Source organism: Capra hircus (assembly GCF_001704415.2).
Source record: "Capra hircus breed San Clemente chromosome X unlocalized genomic scaffold, ASM170441v1, whole genome shotgun sequence".
Lineage (NCBI taxonomy): Eukaryota > Metazoa > Chordata > Mammalia > Artiodactyla > Bovidae > Capra > Capra hircus.
The window spans coordinates 62,181,407-62,199,508 of NW_017189516.1; the positions used below are offsets into that span (position 1 = coordinate 62,181,407).

An 18,102-nucleotide genomic window follows, 5' to 3' on the forward strand; every position below is an offset into this window, starting at 1 on the left:
AACAGATACTACTAAGGACCTACGGTATAGCACTGGGAACTCTACTCAATACCCTGTAATAATCTGTAATAATAATAATAATAATCTATACTAGATAATACCGGTGACTCAGAGGTAAAGAATCCGCCTGAAATGGAGGAGATACGGGAGACTCGGGTTCGATCCCTGGGTCTGAAGATCGCCTGGAGGAGGAAACGGCAACCCACTCCAGTATTCTTGCCTGGAGAATCCCATAGACGGAGGAGCCTGGTGGGCTACAGTCCATGGGGTTGCAAAGAGTCGGACATGACTAAGCGATTTAAGTTTAACTTATGTTTCAATGCTGTGCTCTCAAATCATCCCACCCTCGCCTTCTCCCACTGAGTCCAAGAGTCTGTTCTTTACATCTGTGTCTCTCTAGCTGCCTTGCTTAGAGGGTCGTCCTTACTGCTCACATAACTTGGGGGAGCACTCTTGAGAGGCCCGATGTCCCTCAGGCTTTTTCTTCCTGTCTTTGTTTTTTGGTGGGGCCTTTTGGTGTCATTAAAACCCTCATAAAGTAATTATAGCCTTGCTCCGGAGTGCTTCTCTGGCACCCATCCTGCATGATCCGCCACGCGCTCCGCCGAAGTCCACAGGACTGAAAATACTCCATTACCGCTAAGTTAAAAATAAGAACAAAAGACAGAATTGGCTCGCTTTCAAAGCATGCTTGCTATTTGCCATGAGAGGAACAGGGTAGACAGACAATTCTATCCAAAAGAAGCGCGTGCTCTGAATACCATTTCTATGCTGAAATGGCAAGTATTGTGACTGAAAGAGACATTGGCTCGGCTGTGCCTGACTCTTCGCGACCCCATGGACTGTATCCATGGGATTCTCCAGGGCAGAACACTGGAGTTGGTAGCCGTTCCCTTCTCCAGGGATGGACTGTATCCATGGGATTCTCCAGGCCAGAACACTGGAGTGGGTAGCCGTTGCCTTCTCCAAGGGATCTTCCCAACCCAGGGATTGAACCCAGGTCTCCTGCGTTGCAGGCGGATTCTTTACCAGCTGAGCCATTGTGGAAGCCCGTCCTTAAGACTATGAGATCCTAAAGAGGTGGAAAGGAAGCAAGGGATGAGAAAGGAGCAGAGAGGAGGACTGGGGCATGAAAATTTCTGGGCTGAAAATTCTGAGGTTGAGAGGGACCCCAGCTCCCTCCATCACCTTTTTGTCCACATGGAGGCAGGGCCTTTCCATGCAGGTTCGACTGGCACTGGATCTCCTTTTGCCCAGGTCAATCTCTACGTTGCTTTTTCATTTTATTCTCTTACAAAAAATCTTTCATTTTTATACTGCAGTGTAGTCAGTGAACAATGCTGTGACAGTCTGCAGGTGAACACTGAAGGCACTCAGTGCCACACATACACACGTATCCCTTCTCCCCCAAACTCCCCTCCCATCCAGGCAGCCACGTGACACTGAGCAGAGGTCCCCGTGCTGTCCAGCAGGTCCTTGCTGGTTCTCCATGCTAAATAAAGCAGTGTGTCCAAGTCCATCCCAAACTCCCTGACTATCCCTTCCCCTATCCTTCCCCCTGATGACCATAAGGTTATTACAGAGTATTGAGCAGAGTCCCCTGTGCTGTCCAGCAGGTCCTTGCTGGTTCTCCATGCTAAATCCAGCAGTGTGTCCATGTCCATCCCAGACTCCCTAACTGTCCTTCCCCCGTCCTTCCCCCTGGTGACCATAAGGTTATTACAGAGCATTGAGCAGAGTTCCCTGGGCTGGACAGCAGGTCCTTGCTGGTTCTCCATGTTAAACACAGCAGTGTGTCCATGTCCATCCCAGACTCCCTGACTATCCCTTCTCCCATCCTTCCCCCCTGGTGACCATAAGGTTATTACAGAGGATTGAGCAGAGTTCCCTGTGCTGGACAGCAGGTCCTGGTTGGTTCTCCTTGTTAAATACAGCAGTGTGTCCATGTCCATCCCAAACTCCCTGACTATCCCTTCCCCCGGGCAACCATAAGCTACGTCTGTGAATCTGTTTCTGTTTTGTTAAGGAAATTCATTCTGTCATTTCTTCCTCTATTTCTTTCTCCATTCCACATAGAAGGCATGCCGTACGAGATTTCTCCTTCTCTGTCTGACTTAGCCCACTCAGTATGAGAATCTCTAGGCCCACCCGTGTTGCTGCAAATGGCATTATTCCACCTCTGTTTCTGGAAGCTGTGTTTCGTCATATGCCCACAAAACTCAGCACTTAAGAACACAGCAATTAGAACCATTTTCTTAAGATCAGTATCTCATGACTAAACTGGGCCTTGATCCTACAAAGGGGGACTTAATGATAAAAAGAAATCTCCAAGTCTCAGAAACTTCCTTTCTTACTTCCAAGCAAAAGATTTAAGTCTTTTTCTTTTTTTTTTAAGGAGAGAAGCAACGTCTGTTTTGCAACCTTCTTTCTCCTTGGAATGCAGAGAGAGGTCTCATTTTTAATTTTTTTTTTTTATATCCTGCATCTAACGTGCTCTTTCCTGGAAGCAGGTAATAAATCTTGCGGTGATGGAAACCACCGTTGAACAGTGCTGCAGAAATATGGCTTGTCAAAAAAAGGCTCATTTCTGCCATGAAAAATGGAAAGTGATTCTACTGAGCTAAACTTTTAAACAGTGTCTGAGCTATCAAAATAGTTGGGATGGCTGGAATGGAAATGTTCCTACAACACCACATTTTCTGGCAGAGTGGCCCGTACACTCTCAAAATCACACAGAGCATTGCCACTCAATTCAGTTTAGTTCAGTCACTCAGTCATCTGACTCTTTGTGACCCCATGGACTGCAGCATGCCAGGCCCCCCTGTCCATCACCAACTCCCAGAGCTTGCTCACACTCATGTCCATTGAGTCAGTGATGCCATCCAACCATCTCATCCTCTGTCATCCCCTTCTCCTACCGCCTTCAATCTTTCCCAGCATCAGGGGTCTTTTAAAATGAGTTAGTTCTTCACATAAAGTGGCCAAAGTATTGGAGTCTCAGCTTCAGCATCAGTCCTTCCAATAAATATTCAGGATTGATTTCCTTTAGGATGGACTGGTTGGATCTCCTTGCAGTCTAAGAATCTTCTCCAATACCACACTTCAAAAGCATCAATTGGCGTAAGGCTTTGGTGTAGTCAATAAAGCAGAAATAGATGTTTTTCTGGAACTCTCTTGCTTTTCTGGTGATCCAATGGATGTTGGCAATCTCTGGTTCCTCTGCCTTTTCTAAATTCAGCTTGAACATTTGGAAGTTCATGGTTCACGTACTATTGAAGCCTTGCTTGGAGAATTTTGAGCATTACTTTACTAATGTGGGAGATGAGTGCAACTGTGCAGTAGTTTGAGCATTCTTTAGCATTGTCTTTCTTTGGCATTGGAAGGAAAACTGACCTTTTCCAGTCCTATGGCCACTGCTGAGTTTTCCAAATTTGCTTGTATATTGAATGCAGCACTTTCACAGCATCATCTTTCAGGATTTGAAATAACTCAACTGGAATTCCATCATCTCCACTAGCCTTGTTCATAGTGATGCTTCCTAAGGCCCACTTGACTTTGCATTCCAGAATAACTGGCTCTAGGTGAGTGATCACACCATCGTGATTATCTGGGTCGTGAAGATCTTTTTTGTAGAGTTCTTCTGTGTATTGTTACCACCTCTTCTTAATATCTTCTGCTTCTGTTAGGTCCATACCATTTCTGTCCTTTATCGAGCCCATCTTTGCATGAAATGTTCCCTTGGTGTCTCTAATTTTCTTGAAGAAATCTCTAGTCTTTCCCATTCTATTGTTTTCCTCTATTTTTTTTCATTGATAACCAAGGAATCTCTCCTTACTATTCTTTGGAACTCTGCATTCAGATGGATATATCTTTCCTTTTCTCTTTTGCCTTCAGTTTCTCTTCTTTTCTCAGTTATTTGTAAGGACCCATCAGACAACCACTTTGCCTTCTTTACATTTCATTTTCTGGGGGATGATCTTGATCCCTGCCTCCTGTACAATGTCACGAACGCCCGTCCATAGTTAGCTATGGGAATTGTCTGACTGGACTTCTCTGTCAATGAACTCAAGCTTTCATAACACATTTGCAGGACAGCCGCGGCTACAAACTTGGATGTGTTCTTTCCTGGCGTCTGCTCACTTCTGTGAAAAACGTGCTCATTTGAGATTGTGTCCCGGGTGGCTCAGACGGTAAAGCATCTGCCTACAATGCGGGAGACCCGGGTTCAATCCCTGGGTCAGGAAGATCCCCTGGAGAAGGAAATGGCAACCCACTCCAGTACTCTTGCCTGGAAAATCCCATGGACAGAGGAGCCTGGTGGGCTAGAGTCCTTGGGGTGGCAAAGATTCAGACACGACTAAGCGACTCCACTTTCACTAACTTGGAAAGCGCGATGGTTTTCCCCCTGGGTCCTGACCCCTGACAACCACGAGGATATTAATAGTTCAATATCAAGGAGTGTCGCAGCCGAATTTCAGGTCCAATTCAGTAGCTTGGGGGGGGGGACTGTCTCTTTCTTTAACATTAAATTAATTAATTAATTTTGGGGGGCTGGGCCGGGTCTTCCTTGCTGCACGGGTTGGGGGGCTCTTCTCTAGCTGTGGTATGGGGGCTTCTCATCACAGTGGAGCACAGTGTCTGGGCATGGACGCTTTTCACAGTGGTTGTGCTCAGGCTGAGTCGCTCTGTGGCACACAGGATCTTCCCAAACCAGAGACTGAACCCACGTCCCCTGCATTTGCAGACACATTCTTTTTTTTTTTTTTTTTTCAATGTATTTGTTTTAACTGGAGGATATTTACTTTGCAATCTTGTAATGTACAATATTGTCACCTTACAATATTGTGATGGTTTTCGGGATACATCCACAGGCACACAGGCGTCACCCCCATCCTGAACGACTACTCCCCGCACCTACCTCCCCACCATATTCCTGCAGGCTGTCCCAGGGCACCAGCGTTGAGTGCCCTGCTTCAAGCATGAACTTGCACTGATGACCTGTCTCACGTATAGTAACACACACGTCTCAATGCTAGTGTCTCAGACCATCCCACCCTCGCCCTCTCCCACAGAGTCCAGAAGTCTGTTCTTTACATCTGTGTCTCTTTTGTTGCTCTGTACATAAGATCGTTGGTACCGTCTATCTGGATTCCACATTGTACGTTAATCAACGGTATTTGTCTTTCTTTTTCTGACTCACTTTACTCTGTGTCACAGGCTCCAGGTTCATCCACCTCATTAGAAGGGACTCAAATGCACCCTTTTTCATAGCTGAGTAACATTCCATTGTGTATACGTACCACAACTTCCTTAACCGTTTTCATCTGCCTACGGACACCTAGGTTGGCAGATGGAGTCTTTACTACAGAGCCACCAGGAAGCCCGGGTGACTTTCATGTAACTGAAAAGGGCATGTAACTTTTCAGAGAGACAGTGACATCATTCTCCATGAATGCTCCATCTCTCTCTCTGCCCTGAAACCAGGGAATCATCTGCCTGGGGATATTCCCATGACCTGCCTTTGCCTGGTTCACCCTGAGAAGGATTTGATCATCGTAACAGAAAGGGAAGCTTTGGGGGGACTGACAAAGAGGTTAACTTGGGAGCACACTATGAGTCACCTGTTGCCATATTGCAAACAAAGTGATTTTTTTTTTCAGTGTAGAATAGGAAAGGAAACATTTGTAGGAGAAAGCACATAGCTCTTTGACCAACTAAAGCAAATCCCAAGTGCCCAGAAAGTCACTTGAATCATGAAAGCAACGTCTCTGCTCGTAAACATCCAATACTCTGACGTATATGAACAGAAAGCAAGCTCATTCACCAGGAGTTCCGTGCGCATGAAGAGCTTCAACTCTCATTCTGCAAAACGGAGCTGAACTAGGTACAGCTCACTGAACTGTTTCATCGGCAGGGCTTTATGGAAGACGTCTTGTGTGGTCGCCCAGCTACATATCAGCGAAAAAAAAAATTTTTTTTTTAATCTTGTTTTGCTGTTGCTGGTGGCCACACCTCACGGCTGGCAGGATCTCAGCTGTCTTATCAGGGACTCCACCTGGGTCATGGCAGTGACTAAGCCATCACGGAACTCCCCAACATCAGCCAAACTTACTGGGAGAACTAAGTCCCTCTCCCTGCCTTCGTGACACATAAGTGACGTCAAACATTTGGATTTCTTTCCCAAACTTGAAAAAAAAAAAAGAAGAAACAGAATTCCAGTTAAGGGATGTGTGTGTCTGTGTTAGTTGCTCGGTCGTGTTCAACGCTTTGCAACCCCATGGACTTTAGCCTGCCAGGCTCCTCTGTCCGTGGGATTCTCCAGGCAAGAACACTGGAGCAAGTTGTCACTTCCTGCTTCAGCGGATCTTCCCAACCCAGGGGGTGAACTTGGGTCTCCTGCACTGTAGGGAAGAGGGGACCTGAATATTTCACGACTACAGAGTGACTCTGGAGAACTGTGAACCTGTCCTTGCCTCCTAGAACTATGATCTGTGGCCAGAACTGAGGTGTTTTCCAAAGGGGCAGCCACCTATGGCATGCTGAACTCTGTATTACCGCAATCAAAGAGCATACGCTCACGACGCTAATATTCTGCCTGCTTGCAAAGATGAGGCTAACAGAAAGGCTTTCACTTTATTGCTTTACTATATTCAGGTAGTATATTTCTGATGCCTATGTGTGTTTTCTTTTTTTGAAATTTTTATTGGAGTATAGTTGTTTTACACCGTTGTGTTAGCTTCTACTCTACAACAAAGTGAATTGGCTACGTGTATGAAAAAGTGAAACTGTCGCTCAGTCGTATCTGACTCTTTACAGCCCCATGGACTGTAGCCCGCCAGGCTCCTCTGTCCATGGGATTCTCCAGGCAAGAAGGCTGCAGTGGGTTGCCATTTCTTTCTCTAGGGGATCTTCCCGACCCAGGGATCAAACCCGGGTCTCCTGAATTTCAGGCAGATTCTTTACCAACTGAGCCACTAGGGAAGCCTAGCTTTATGTACATCCCCTCTTTTTTGGATTTCCTTGCCACTCAGGTCAGCAAAGAGCATCGAGTAGAGATCCCTGCAGTATACAGTAGGACCCCATTAATTATCTATTTTATACATGGCATCAATAGTGTAGGAACTTCCCAGGTGGTTCAGTGGTAAAGAATTCACCTGCCAATGCCCGTTGATCCCTGAGTCAGAAAGATCCCCTGGAGGAGGAAATGGCAACCCACTCCAGCATTCTTGCCTGGAGACTCCCAAGGACAGAGGCGCCTGGTGGGCTACAGGACTGAGCGACTGAGTACACATACATGGATAAATAGCAGAATATTATCCAGCTGTCATTACTGAAAAGTTGTAATAAGGTTTTCCTTATAATGACATTTTCCATGAAAGAGCAATAATGAGCTTCTGAGCAGAATTCTCAACCTCAGCACTACTGACCTATTGGGCTGGATCACTCCTTCTCATGGGAGGGGGGACTGTCTCCCGGGGTCATCCCCCAAGCTGTGGGCTGTTGACGGGCATCTCTGGCCTCCACCCACGAGATGCCAGCAGCATCGTGAGTCTCGACAATCAAAAATGTCTCCAGATATTGCTAAATGGCCCCTGGGAGGAACGGTCACCCCAGGTGAAAACCATCCCTTTAGATGATCAAAGTCACCAGGGCAGACACACGAGGATGTTTTCCGGACCTGGGTGCTAAGTTATCTAAATAGAACGCTGAGAACTCATTTCAGTCCCATGAGTGACATGGAAGCCGATTTCTGTTTTCTTTTCTTTACGGCCTCTAGGATGACAGTGACATCTAAGAGGGACCTCCACAGACACAGTATCATTGGGTTGAGAAAGACCATCAGCGATGGTCCATAGGAAGAACCTTCAATATTCAGAAAGGGCTCTACTGAAGACACCTGCTCACACAGAGAAGACTTGGGTGTGAGTAACAGGGGTCGGTGCTAGCTTCCTCCATCAACGGGCACATGCGAGAAAACCAGGCTGACTTGCATCACCCTCAGGTTGGGGTGGGAAGGAGGTGCCGGCAGTGAGATTTCCCTTCAAGAATCTCCCTCTTTGCCTCTGAACTTCTGCCTTCCCTGACCTCTTCCCAGTGAGATGGAAAGATGCTCTGAGAGCAAACCATTTAAAGATGCTCTGAGAGCCCGTGGAACGTCCCTGGTGGTCCAATGGTTAAGAATCCACCTTGCAATGCAGGGGACACAGGTTCGATCCCCGGTTGGAAAACTAAGATCCCATATGCCTTCGAGCAAACAAGCCTGCGTGCCACAATTAGAATCTGCAGGTCACAATCAGAGAGTCTGCGCACTGCACCAGAAGATTCCACAAGATGCAGCGGAGATCCTGAGGGCCCCAACTACAACCCGATGTGGCCAAAAAGAACACTATGAGAGAAAAGAGCAGTGATGATACGATATCATGAGCCAAGAATGGATGCTTCTGAACTGTGGTGCTGGAGAAGACTCGAGAGTCCCTTGGACTGCAAGGAGATCCAACCAGTCGATCCTAAAGGAGATCAGTCCTCAATATTCACTGGAAGGACTGATGCTGAAGCTGAAATTCCAATCCTTTGGCCACCTGATGGGAAGAGCTGACTCACTGGAAAAGACTGATGCTGGGAGAGATTGAAGGCAGGAGGAGAAGGGGAAGGCAGAAGATGAGATGGTTGGATGGCATCACTGACTCAATGGACATGAGTTTGAGTAAACTCCGGGAGTTGGTGATGGACAGGGAAGCCTGGCGTGTTGCAGTCCATGTGGTCTCAAAGAGTCGGACAGGACAGAGCGGCTGAACAACCACAGCAATCTGAACAGTCTGTGTGCACTGTTCCCAATACTATTCTGCATTTACACCAAGGGAAGGAACCAGGGCTAAAGAGCAGATAAAAGAGGCAGGGAGACTTCTGATGGTCTACAAGAGAAACACGTTTGGGACTTTCCTGGTGGTCCAGTGGTTAAGACTCCATGCTTCCAATGCAGGGGGCCACGGGTTCAATCCCTGGTTGGGGAACTAAAAATCCCTCACGCAGCATAGAGTGGAGAAGTAGATAAAATAAAATCCCTTAAAAAAAAAAAAAAGTAGAAGAGACTTTTTATGAGTCCCCACTGCCGAGTTTTCCATCATTGGAGGAAAGGAAGACTAGTGTGACTGGAGGGCAAGATCTTCGAAGCCCTGCTTCAGCCTTCAAAGTGATGACCCTCTAACCTCCAGTGGAGATTAAATGCAGAAGTTGCAATAACTCTTTTCCCCTGTGGCGGACGAAGCACAAGGGACAAGTATTCACACCTCTCCACTCTGCACTTGCCAGCCTCTGACGCTTTCCATCTTCACAGCAACCCATTCGAGGGCGTGCAAGGCTGAACCCATCTGCAGGAGAAGAAACCAAGGCCCAGGAAGTTCTGGGCTTTGGCAGCTGTTAAAACAGCCAAGATGCAAAGCCCTATATGCAGTACGGCTCCAAGATCTTTGTTCTTCTCCGGAGCACCAGCTGCTCTCCAGGTGTGGTCCAGAGACCCGCAGGGATTCCCTGATATCTATCAGGAGGTCCACGAGCTGAAACGATCTCCATGGTGATTGAAAACATTCTGTGATCTCTTGCAACACTGGTCTTTCACGAGTTCATGGCGCCGGTCTCTCCCCAGCGGCTCCATTATCACTCTGCCAGCCGACTCAATGCTTGCTTGGGCACTCTTGCGTTTAAAGACTCTGATTTGCGTTTTGAAGATCTGATTACTAATATGGCAAACACAGATAGATCCCACCCACAGAAACAGAGCACCTTTGGGTTCCTCGATCGGTGAAGTATCTGTGAGGGTGTTGAGACCAGAACTCCATGAAAACAATTAATCAGCATGTCTCCCTTAGAACTCTGCAGATGGGTCATAACACGTAAGAAGGGCTACACTCTGTAATCTCACCTTTCTCATTTGTGTGTGTGTGTGTGTGTGTGTGTGTGTGTGTGTGTGTGTGTGTGTGTGTGGTATGGGCACACTTTGGGCAGAAGGTATACCCAGTGTAGAAATTTGGGAAAAAAAAGGTCAGAGTGAACCAAGCTTGCACACAAAGAAGCTGAGCAAACCTCCGCCTGGACTCAGCTCTGGCCGAGCTATTCTTCTCGTCCCTGTGTTCCAGTCTCTGCTGGGTTCCCGCGGCAGCTGAATTTAAACCAGATTTGTGGCCCGTGTGTCCCCATCGCCTGCCACCTGACTAAGGAAAACAATTATTCAGCACGCCTCACTCAGAACTCTTCAGATGGGTCATAACACTTAGGGAGAAACTGTTGCCGATGTCATCAGAAGTTGTATTTAAGTGGAAGAGAAAGATGTTTCATTTAGAACCTGCTAGATGAAGACATGCTGGGGAAACAGGCCTGATGGAGGAGCCAGCTGTCTTTCTCGGTGCTCCTGCAGCAAAGAGCTGCTGGGTGGGGTTGGGAGGAGGCGTGTGTGATGAGAGGAGAGGGGTCACTCTGTCCAGCTGCCCTGCTGCAAGCCGATGAGACAGAGAGAGACAGAGGGAGAGAAAATCCATCAAATGCCAGAAGAGGGAGGCTCAGCTAAAGACTGCAGTCCCATTCCTGGGCATATACCATACAGTCCGTGGAATTCTCCAGGCCAGAATACCGGAACGGGTAGCCGTTCCCTTCTCCAGGGCAATCTTCCTAACTCAGGGATTGAACCCAGGTCTCCCGCATTGCAGGCGGATTGTTTACCAGCTGAGCCACTACGGAAGCCTACCGCAGTTGTAAAAGACACACGTACTCCCGTGATCACTGCAGCGTTAGTTACAACAGCCAGGACATGGAAGCAACCCAGCTGTCCATCAGCAGGTGAATGGATAAAGAAGTGGGACATGCATATGATGGAATATTACTCTGCCACGAAAAAGAACAAAAATGGATCTTTCCTAGAGATGCGGATGGACCCAGAGACTAGAAGAAATTAAGTCAGCTGATACGAATACCATCAGCTGACTTAATATTGTCAGATAGTGATGCATATACGGAATCCAGAACCATGGTAGAGATGAACCCATTTGCAGGGAAGGGATACAGCCGAAGATGGAGAAAACAGACTTTGGACACAGAAGGGGGAGGAGATGATGGGATGAATCGAGAGAGCCCTGCTGACATATATACACAACCGTGTGTAAAATAGACTGCGAGTGGGAAGCTGCTCTATGGCACAGGGAGCTCAGCGCGGGGCTCTGTGATGACCTAGAGGGGAGGGATGCGGGTGGAAGGGAAGCTCAAGAGGGAGGGGGTATATGTACCCTTATAGTCGATCCACACTGTGGGACAGCAGAAACCAACACAACATCATAAAGCAACCATTCTCCGATTTAAAAAAAAGGCAGATCCAACACGAGATGGAAATAAATTTTGAATGAAAGAACACAACGCAAAACCAAGAAACGGAGCATCCATCCCCATCAGGCCTTGGACTTTGTTCTCCCCTGGGATCAGGGGAAGGACAGGGCAGTGCTTACATTGCTGGACCCACCAGAGCCACTAGGGCAGCCCAAGAAGCCTGGGGTGGGTAGCCTATCCCTTCTCCAGGGGATCTTCCCGACCCAGGAATCGAACCAGGGTCTCCTGCATTGCAGGAGGATTCTTTACCAGCTGAGCCACCAGGGAAGCCCCTTGACTCACTGGTAACTTCCATAACTGGGCGTGGAAGGATAACCGGTCCAGTGGCGGGCAGCCTGCCACAGAGCAGGTGAACCAGAGCTATCTTGCCTGCGCAACCTGAGTGAGAGCATCCCAGGGAGCTGAGAGTCACGGTACCTGTCTTGCGGCAGAGGAGATCCCGCGAGTTTGGCCACCGTGGGAAAGATGTCCATGTTGCTGGTGGGCTCATCAATCTCCAAGCCAGCCCGGATCACTCCCGGCCACCGGAAGATGCCGGGAACCCGGATGCCTCCTTCCCAGTTGTTGGCTTTTCCCCCTGGAACACAGAAGGAGAGCATCAAGGAGATCTGTCTTCCCAACACTCGCCAGCAGTACCTTCTTCAACACTCGACCTGGGGCAGCCAGTCTGGAAGAACTAAGTGCTTTGACGACAGGGATGGGACGAGAATCTCACGGTATCTGCAGCTTCCCTGGGGGCTTGAGTGGGAAAGAACCTGCCCCCCCAAAGCAGGAGACGCGGGTTCCATCGCTGATCTGGGAAGATCCCACATGCCTCAGAGCAACTAAGGCTGTGAGCCACAAGTATTGACCCTGAGCTTAAAGCTCAGGGGCCGGAATGACCGAGGCCAGGAGCTGCAGCTACTGACGTCCGAGTGACTTGGAGCCCGCGCTCCATGACAGGAGAAGTCATGGCAAGAAAAAGTCTGAGCGTGGTCACGAGAGAACAGCCCGCAGTCTCCACAGCCAGAGAAAAGCCCGGGAACCCATGAAGACCCAGCACAGCCAGAAGTAAAGGAAATCACTAAAAACTACATTGTGCCTGTTGGGGTGGAACATATATACAATATATAAAGTTATATATGATGATAATAATATGCAATATATAATATATAATTGCATACTGGAAACATACAGTTATCTACAATATAATATATAAATTATGTTTAATATATATGCATTATAAAATATAGTTCTATAATTATAATAGTTTTATATAATATATATAAAGTCATATAAGTATAATATATAACATTATATAATTTATATATAAATTACAAAGTATATAGTTATCTATAATTATAATATATAAATGATATATTTAATATATATTCATATATAACATATATAGTTATATATACATTTAATTATTATATAATATATTATATAGAAAGTCATATACAATTTTAACATTCAGTTCAGTTCAGTCGCCCAGTCATGTCCTACTCTTTGTGACCCCGTGGACTGCAGCACGCCAGGCCTCCCTCCCTGTCCATCACCCACTCCTGGAGTTTACTCAAACTCATGTCCACTGAGTCTGTGATGCCATCCAACCATCTCATCCTCTGTTGTCCCCTTCTCCTCCTGCCTTCAATCTTTCCCAGCATCAGGGTCTTTTCCAGTGAGTCAGTTCTTCACATCAGGTGGCCAAAGTATTGGAGTTTCAGCTTCAGCATCAGCCCTTCCAATGAATTCTCAGGACTCATTTCCTTTAGGATGGATTGGGTGGATCTCCTTACAGTCCAAGGGACTCTCAAGAGTCTTCTCCAACACCACAGTTCAAAAGCACCAATTCTTAGGCTAGTATACATAATGCATATAAAATATAACATACTATATATAATATATAATAATACATAACACATGATAACATATGTTTTGTATATACACACACACATATATATACACATACATATATACACACATACATATATACATATATATAGGATTGGCCAAAAAGTTTGTTCAAGTTCTCCATATGATGTCACAGAAAACTCAAACTTTTCCAGTGAAGTTGCTCAGTGGTGCCTCACTCTGCGATCCCATGGACTGTAGCCTACCAGGTTCCTCCACCCATGGAATTTGCCAGGCAAGAGTACTGGAGTGGGTGGCCATTTCCTTCTCCAGGGGATCTTCCCAACTCAGGGATCGAACCCAGGTCTCCCACAAACTTTTCAGCTAACCCGGTATATATGGCACGGTGACTACACGCATGACACACGGCCAGCATTGCATGGTGGATATGAGTGATGATTGTAACTGGGGATGCTGAAATCTTGCAGCAACCAAGACTGACAAAAAAAAAAAAAAAAGACTCACAACACTGACTCTGAAGTCACGGGGTTCCAATTCCGTTTCTAGTTTTTACCACTGGTGGAAGGCAGGATAATGTTGCCCCCGTGTTGAGTCACTCAGTCGTGTCCAACTCTTTGCAACCCTACAGACGGTAGCCCACCAGGCTCCTCTGCCCATGGGACTCTCCAGGCAAGAATACTGGAGGGGGTTGCCATTTCCTCCTCCCGGGGATCTTGGAGGCCCAGGGATCAAACCTGTATCTCCTGCACTGGCAGATGGATTCTGTAATACTAGCTCCACCTGGGAAGCCCAGTGGAGCCCTCACATGTCCCCAAATGCAATCTGGGGAAATGGCACCTTATATGACAAAAGGAGAGTTTATTCCAGGCTCTGTGAGTGGGTCGAATACAATCATGAGGGTCTTTCTAGGGGAAAGAGAGAGGCAGGGGCGTTGGTGTCAGAGCTGCAGTGACAGACGTTTCAGGATGCTACGTCATGAGCTGTGAGGATGCAGAGAGCTGCCCCAAGCCAAGAGATGCAGCTGGTCTCTGGCCACTGGAAGAGGCAAGGAAGTAGGCGTTCCCTCAGTGTGAGTGAGTGTCAAGTCACTTAGTCGTGTCCAACTCTTTGCGACCCTGTGGACTGTAGCCTACCAAGCTCCTCTGTCCAAGGGATTCTCCAGGCAAGAATACTAGAGTGGGTTACCATTTCCTTCTCCAGGGGATCTTCCCGACCCAAGGATCGAACCCGGGTCTCCCGCATTAGAGGCAAACACTTTAACCTCTGAGCCACAAGGGAAGCTCCTTCATAAAGGAACGCAGCTCTGCCAACACCCTGATTTCAGCCCTCGCGGGCCCATTCTGGACATTGGACCTGCAGAGCCATAAGATCATCCAGTTGGGTTGCTCGGAGGCACCAAAGCAGTGGCGACTCATCAAGGCAGACCCGGGAAGTGAAAATACGGGTTCTGTGCCCGTGGGCACATGGATCAACCGTGCCGTGCTGTACGTTACAGACAGGGAAGGTGTGAGTATTCCACGGGACTAGGACCTGCGGCCCGGAAGGCAGGAGAGCACCAACAGCGGCATTTTCATCATAGTTAGAGTTAGCCACTCGGTCCACTCTTTGTGACCCCACAGACTGTAGCCCACCAGCCTCCTCTGTCCATGGGGTTCTCCAGGGAAGAACACTGGAGTGGGTTGTCACTTCCTTCTCCAGGGGGATCTTCCCCACCCAGGGGTCGAACCTGGGTCATCCTGCATCGGAGGCAGATGCTTCACCACTAGTGCTACCTGGGAAGCGATTCAAAAGTAACTAAGCAGAGCATGACAGGGCTAACAAGAGGGGCTGCAGGGAGGAGCCGGGAGCAGGTCACAATGTCCACAGAAGGTGCTCAGCAAGGCCTCCCGCTCATGGACCCTGGGGAAGACGGAAACATGGAAGCCTTGGGCTCAGAGAGGCCAGCGCTACTGGGTCCCTCTGGCAGAGAACACACGGATGGATGGAAAAACAGGCACGCTGCTTCGCCCCCACCCAGAGCAGTACCCTGTGACTTTAAAACATGCTGTGCAAAACGAGGGGCCAAGAACAAGCCCAGACGATGCCTCTTGCCTGGGGGAACACCGGCTCTCAATCAACAGCCTTTGAGTTGGCTAGGGAAGGAGAAAGATGGTTAGCAGAGCGAGGCGGGTAGGTTGTAAGGAAGATACAAGAAACAAAAGCGGTGATGGAGGCTGGATTCTTTTTTTTTTTTTTTCTGAAAACGCCTGAACAGAAAAAAGAGGACGGTCTAAATTTAAAACCCTGGTCGAGTCACTGTCAAATTCGCACGTTTAACATCCTGCTGGTACTCGGTCCTGATGGGGAATCACAAAGGGATGATGACTGAGTCAGTCTTTCTGCAAAATTCCTCCACCATTCACTCTGAGCCTCTTGTTAGGAGCTGTCTTGTTAAGAGCTGTCTCCAAGCCAGACTTCCATTTCTGTCTCTGTCGAATACTGCCGCCCGGCAGGTCAAATGCCTCTGAGTGGCAGGAGCGTATGCTTGCCACTCCTTCCCCTCATCTGGGCACAGAGTTGTATGAAATAATGCATTTCTCATTTCTTTCCTCCTCTTAGGCATCTCCCTGCCTAGATAACACTGATTCCCTGGGTTGGTGTGAACCAGAAGGAAGCAGAGGCTTCCCTGGTGGCTCAGCGCCAAAGAGCACACCTGTCAATGCCTCTCAAAAGTGTGCACCCAAATTAAATGACCAAGCTACAGCTCCAGTGTCTCCATTTCTCCCAGTAGGAGGGGACAGGCATGGAGCATTAGGTATTAAAAAAATAATGTTATTGGAGGGTGGTTCATTTCCGATCCTCAGCAAAGTGATTTGTTTATGCACACATATATCTATTCTTTTTCAGATTCTTTGCCCACTTAGGGTATTATCGAGTATTGAGTTCCTGTCCTATAAAGGAGGTCCTTATTGGTATTTCCTTTATATATAGTAGTGTGTATGTGGGAGAAGGCAATGGCACCCCACTCCAGTACTCTTGCCTGGAAAATCCCATGGACGGAGGAGCCTGGTGGGCTGCAGTCCACGGGGTCGCTTGGAGTCGGACACGACTGAGCAACCTCACTTTCACTTTTCACTTTCATGCATTGGAGAAGGAAATGGCAACCCATTCCAGTGTTCTTGCCTGGAGAATCCCAGGGATGGGGGAGCCTGGTGGGCTGCCATCTCTGGGGTCGCACAGAGTTGCACACGACTGAAGCGACTTGGCAGCAGCAGCAGCAGCAGTGTGTATGTGGGGTTTCCCACGTGGCGCTAGTGGTAAGGAACACGCCTGCCAGTGGAGGAGACTTAGGAGATGCGGGTTTGATCCCTGGGTCCAGAAGATCCCCAGGAGGAGGGTTCGATTCCTGGGTCAGGAAGATCCCCTGGAGGAGGGCATGGCAACCCACCCCATGGCAACCCACTCCTCTGTCCATGGGATTCTCCAGGTAAGAATCCCATGGACAAGAGGAGGCTGGCGGGCTGCAGTCCACGGGGGTCACAAAGAGTGGGACACGACTTAGCGAGTAAGCAAGAAGAAGGAAGCACGTGACGAATGTAACTAACCCAAGCATCATCTCATCCAAGAGACTCTAGCTTCCATTCTCCTCCTCGATGTATTCATTCAAGAGACTAAAAGGCCACCAGACATAGATGGGACAGGGCATGAAACTGCCCAGCTTCTATCAAAGTATTATCCACCGCCAAACAGGGCAAAAATAAAGACCAACTGTCCGCTCACACCACTGAGGAAGAGGAGAGGTGAGGAACTGCGGAACACCCTTAAAATAACTGACCTGGTTTGAAAAGCTGATGGTGAGGATTGAAGCAAGACATCAAACAGCAAAATTATCTGAGCCAAGGGTTGACACGTGTTCTCTCTCAAGAGCTGGGCGGGAGGTGGGGGGGGGTGGGGGGGGTCGGCACTATTTCACGGAGTGTCGGCGCTTTGCCCAAGTTCTCAGAAGCTCAGAAACAGCAGGGCCAGACTCCAGCAAATGAGGATGGCTTTATTTCAGGAAATCCTGATCTAGCAAATCAGCCATCAGACCGCATCTGGCTCAACTGCCATAGTCTGCTGAACATGGCTCTTCTTCTTTTTTTTTTTAAATAATTGGAATATAGTTGATTTACAATGTTGTATTAGTTTCAGGCATACGACAAAGTGATTCGGTTATGCATAACCCAGTATAAACATTATACTTGCAATCTTTACAAAGATCAGCCCTCCATCTACACGTTAGATCTCATTTCCCACGATCTTCTTGGAAACCTGACATCCTCGTTGACCCCAGCTATCTTCACTGTGCCTGTGTCCTAAGTCACTCTAGCTGTGTCTGACTCCTTGCGACCCCATGCACTGTAGCCCACAAGGCTCCTCTGCCCATGGGATTCTCCGGGCAAGAATACTGGAGAGGACTGCCACTTAGGATCTTCCTGATCCAGGGACTGAACTCACGTTGATGTTCAGTCACTAAGTTGTGTCCATCTCTGTGACCCCATGGACCGCAGCATGCCAGGCTCCCCTGTCCTTTGCCATCTCCTGGGGCTTGCTCAAATTCATGTTCATTGAGTCAGTGATGGCATCCAACCATCTCCTCCTCTGTCATGCCCTTTCTCCTCTTGCCTTCAATCTTTCCCAGCATCAGCGTGTTTCCCAATGAGTTGGCTCTTTGCATCAGGTGGCCAAAGTCTTGGAGCTTCAGCTTCCACATCGATCCTTCCAGTGAGTACTCAGGATTGACTTCCTTTAGGATTGACTGGTTTGATCTTACAGTCCAAGTGGGCCTCGGGAAAGAATTGCTATGAACAAAGCTAGTGGATGTGCTGGAATTCCAGCAGAACTGGGTTTTTCTCAGCA

General features: G+C 48.0%; 1 protein-coding gene across 2 annotated transcripts in view; it reads right to left on the bottom strand.

Annotated features, from left to right (window-relative positions):
• The window catches only part of STS (steroid sulfatase (microsomal), isozyme S), a 157,548-nt gene that overhangs the window by 16,024 nt on the left and 123,422 nt on the right, over positions 1 to 18,102 (bottom strand). For both annotated transcript variants that reach the window (XM_018043775.1, XM_018043774.1), the window contains exon 9: positions 11,788 to 11,947. In XM_018043775.1, the coding sequence (XP_017899264.1) occupies positions 11,788 to 11,947 (160 nt within the window). The remainder of the gene's footprint in view (positions 1 to 11,787; positions 11,948 to 18,102) is intronic.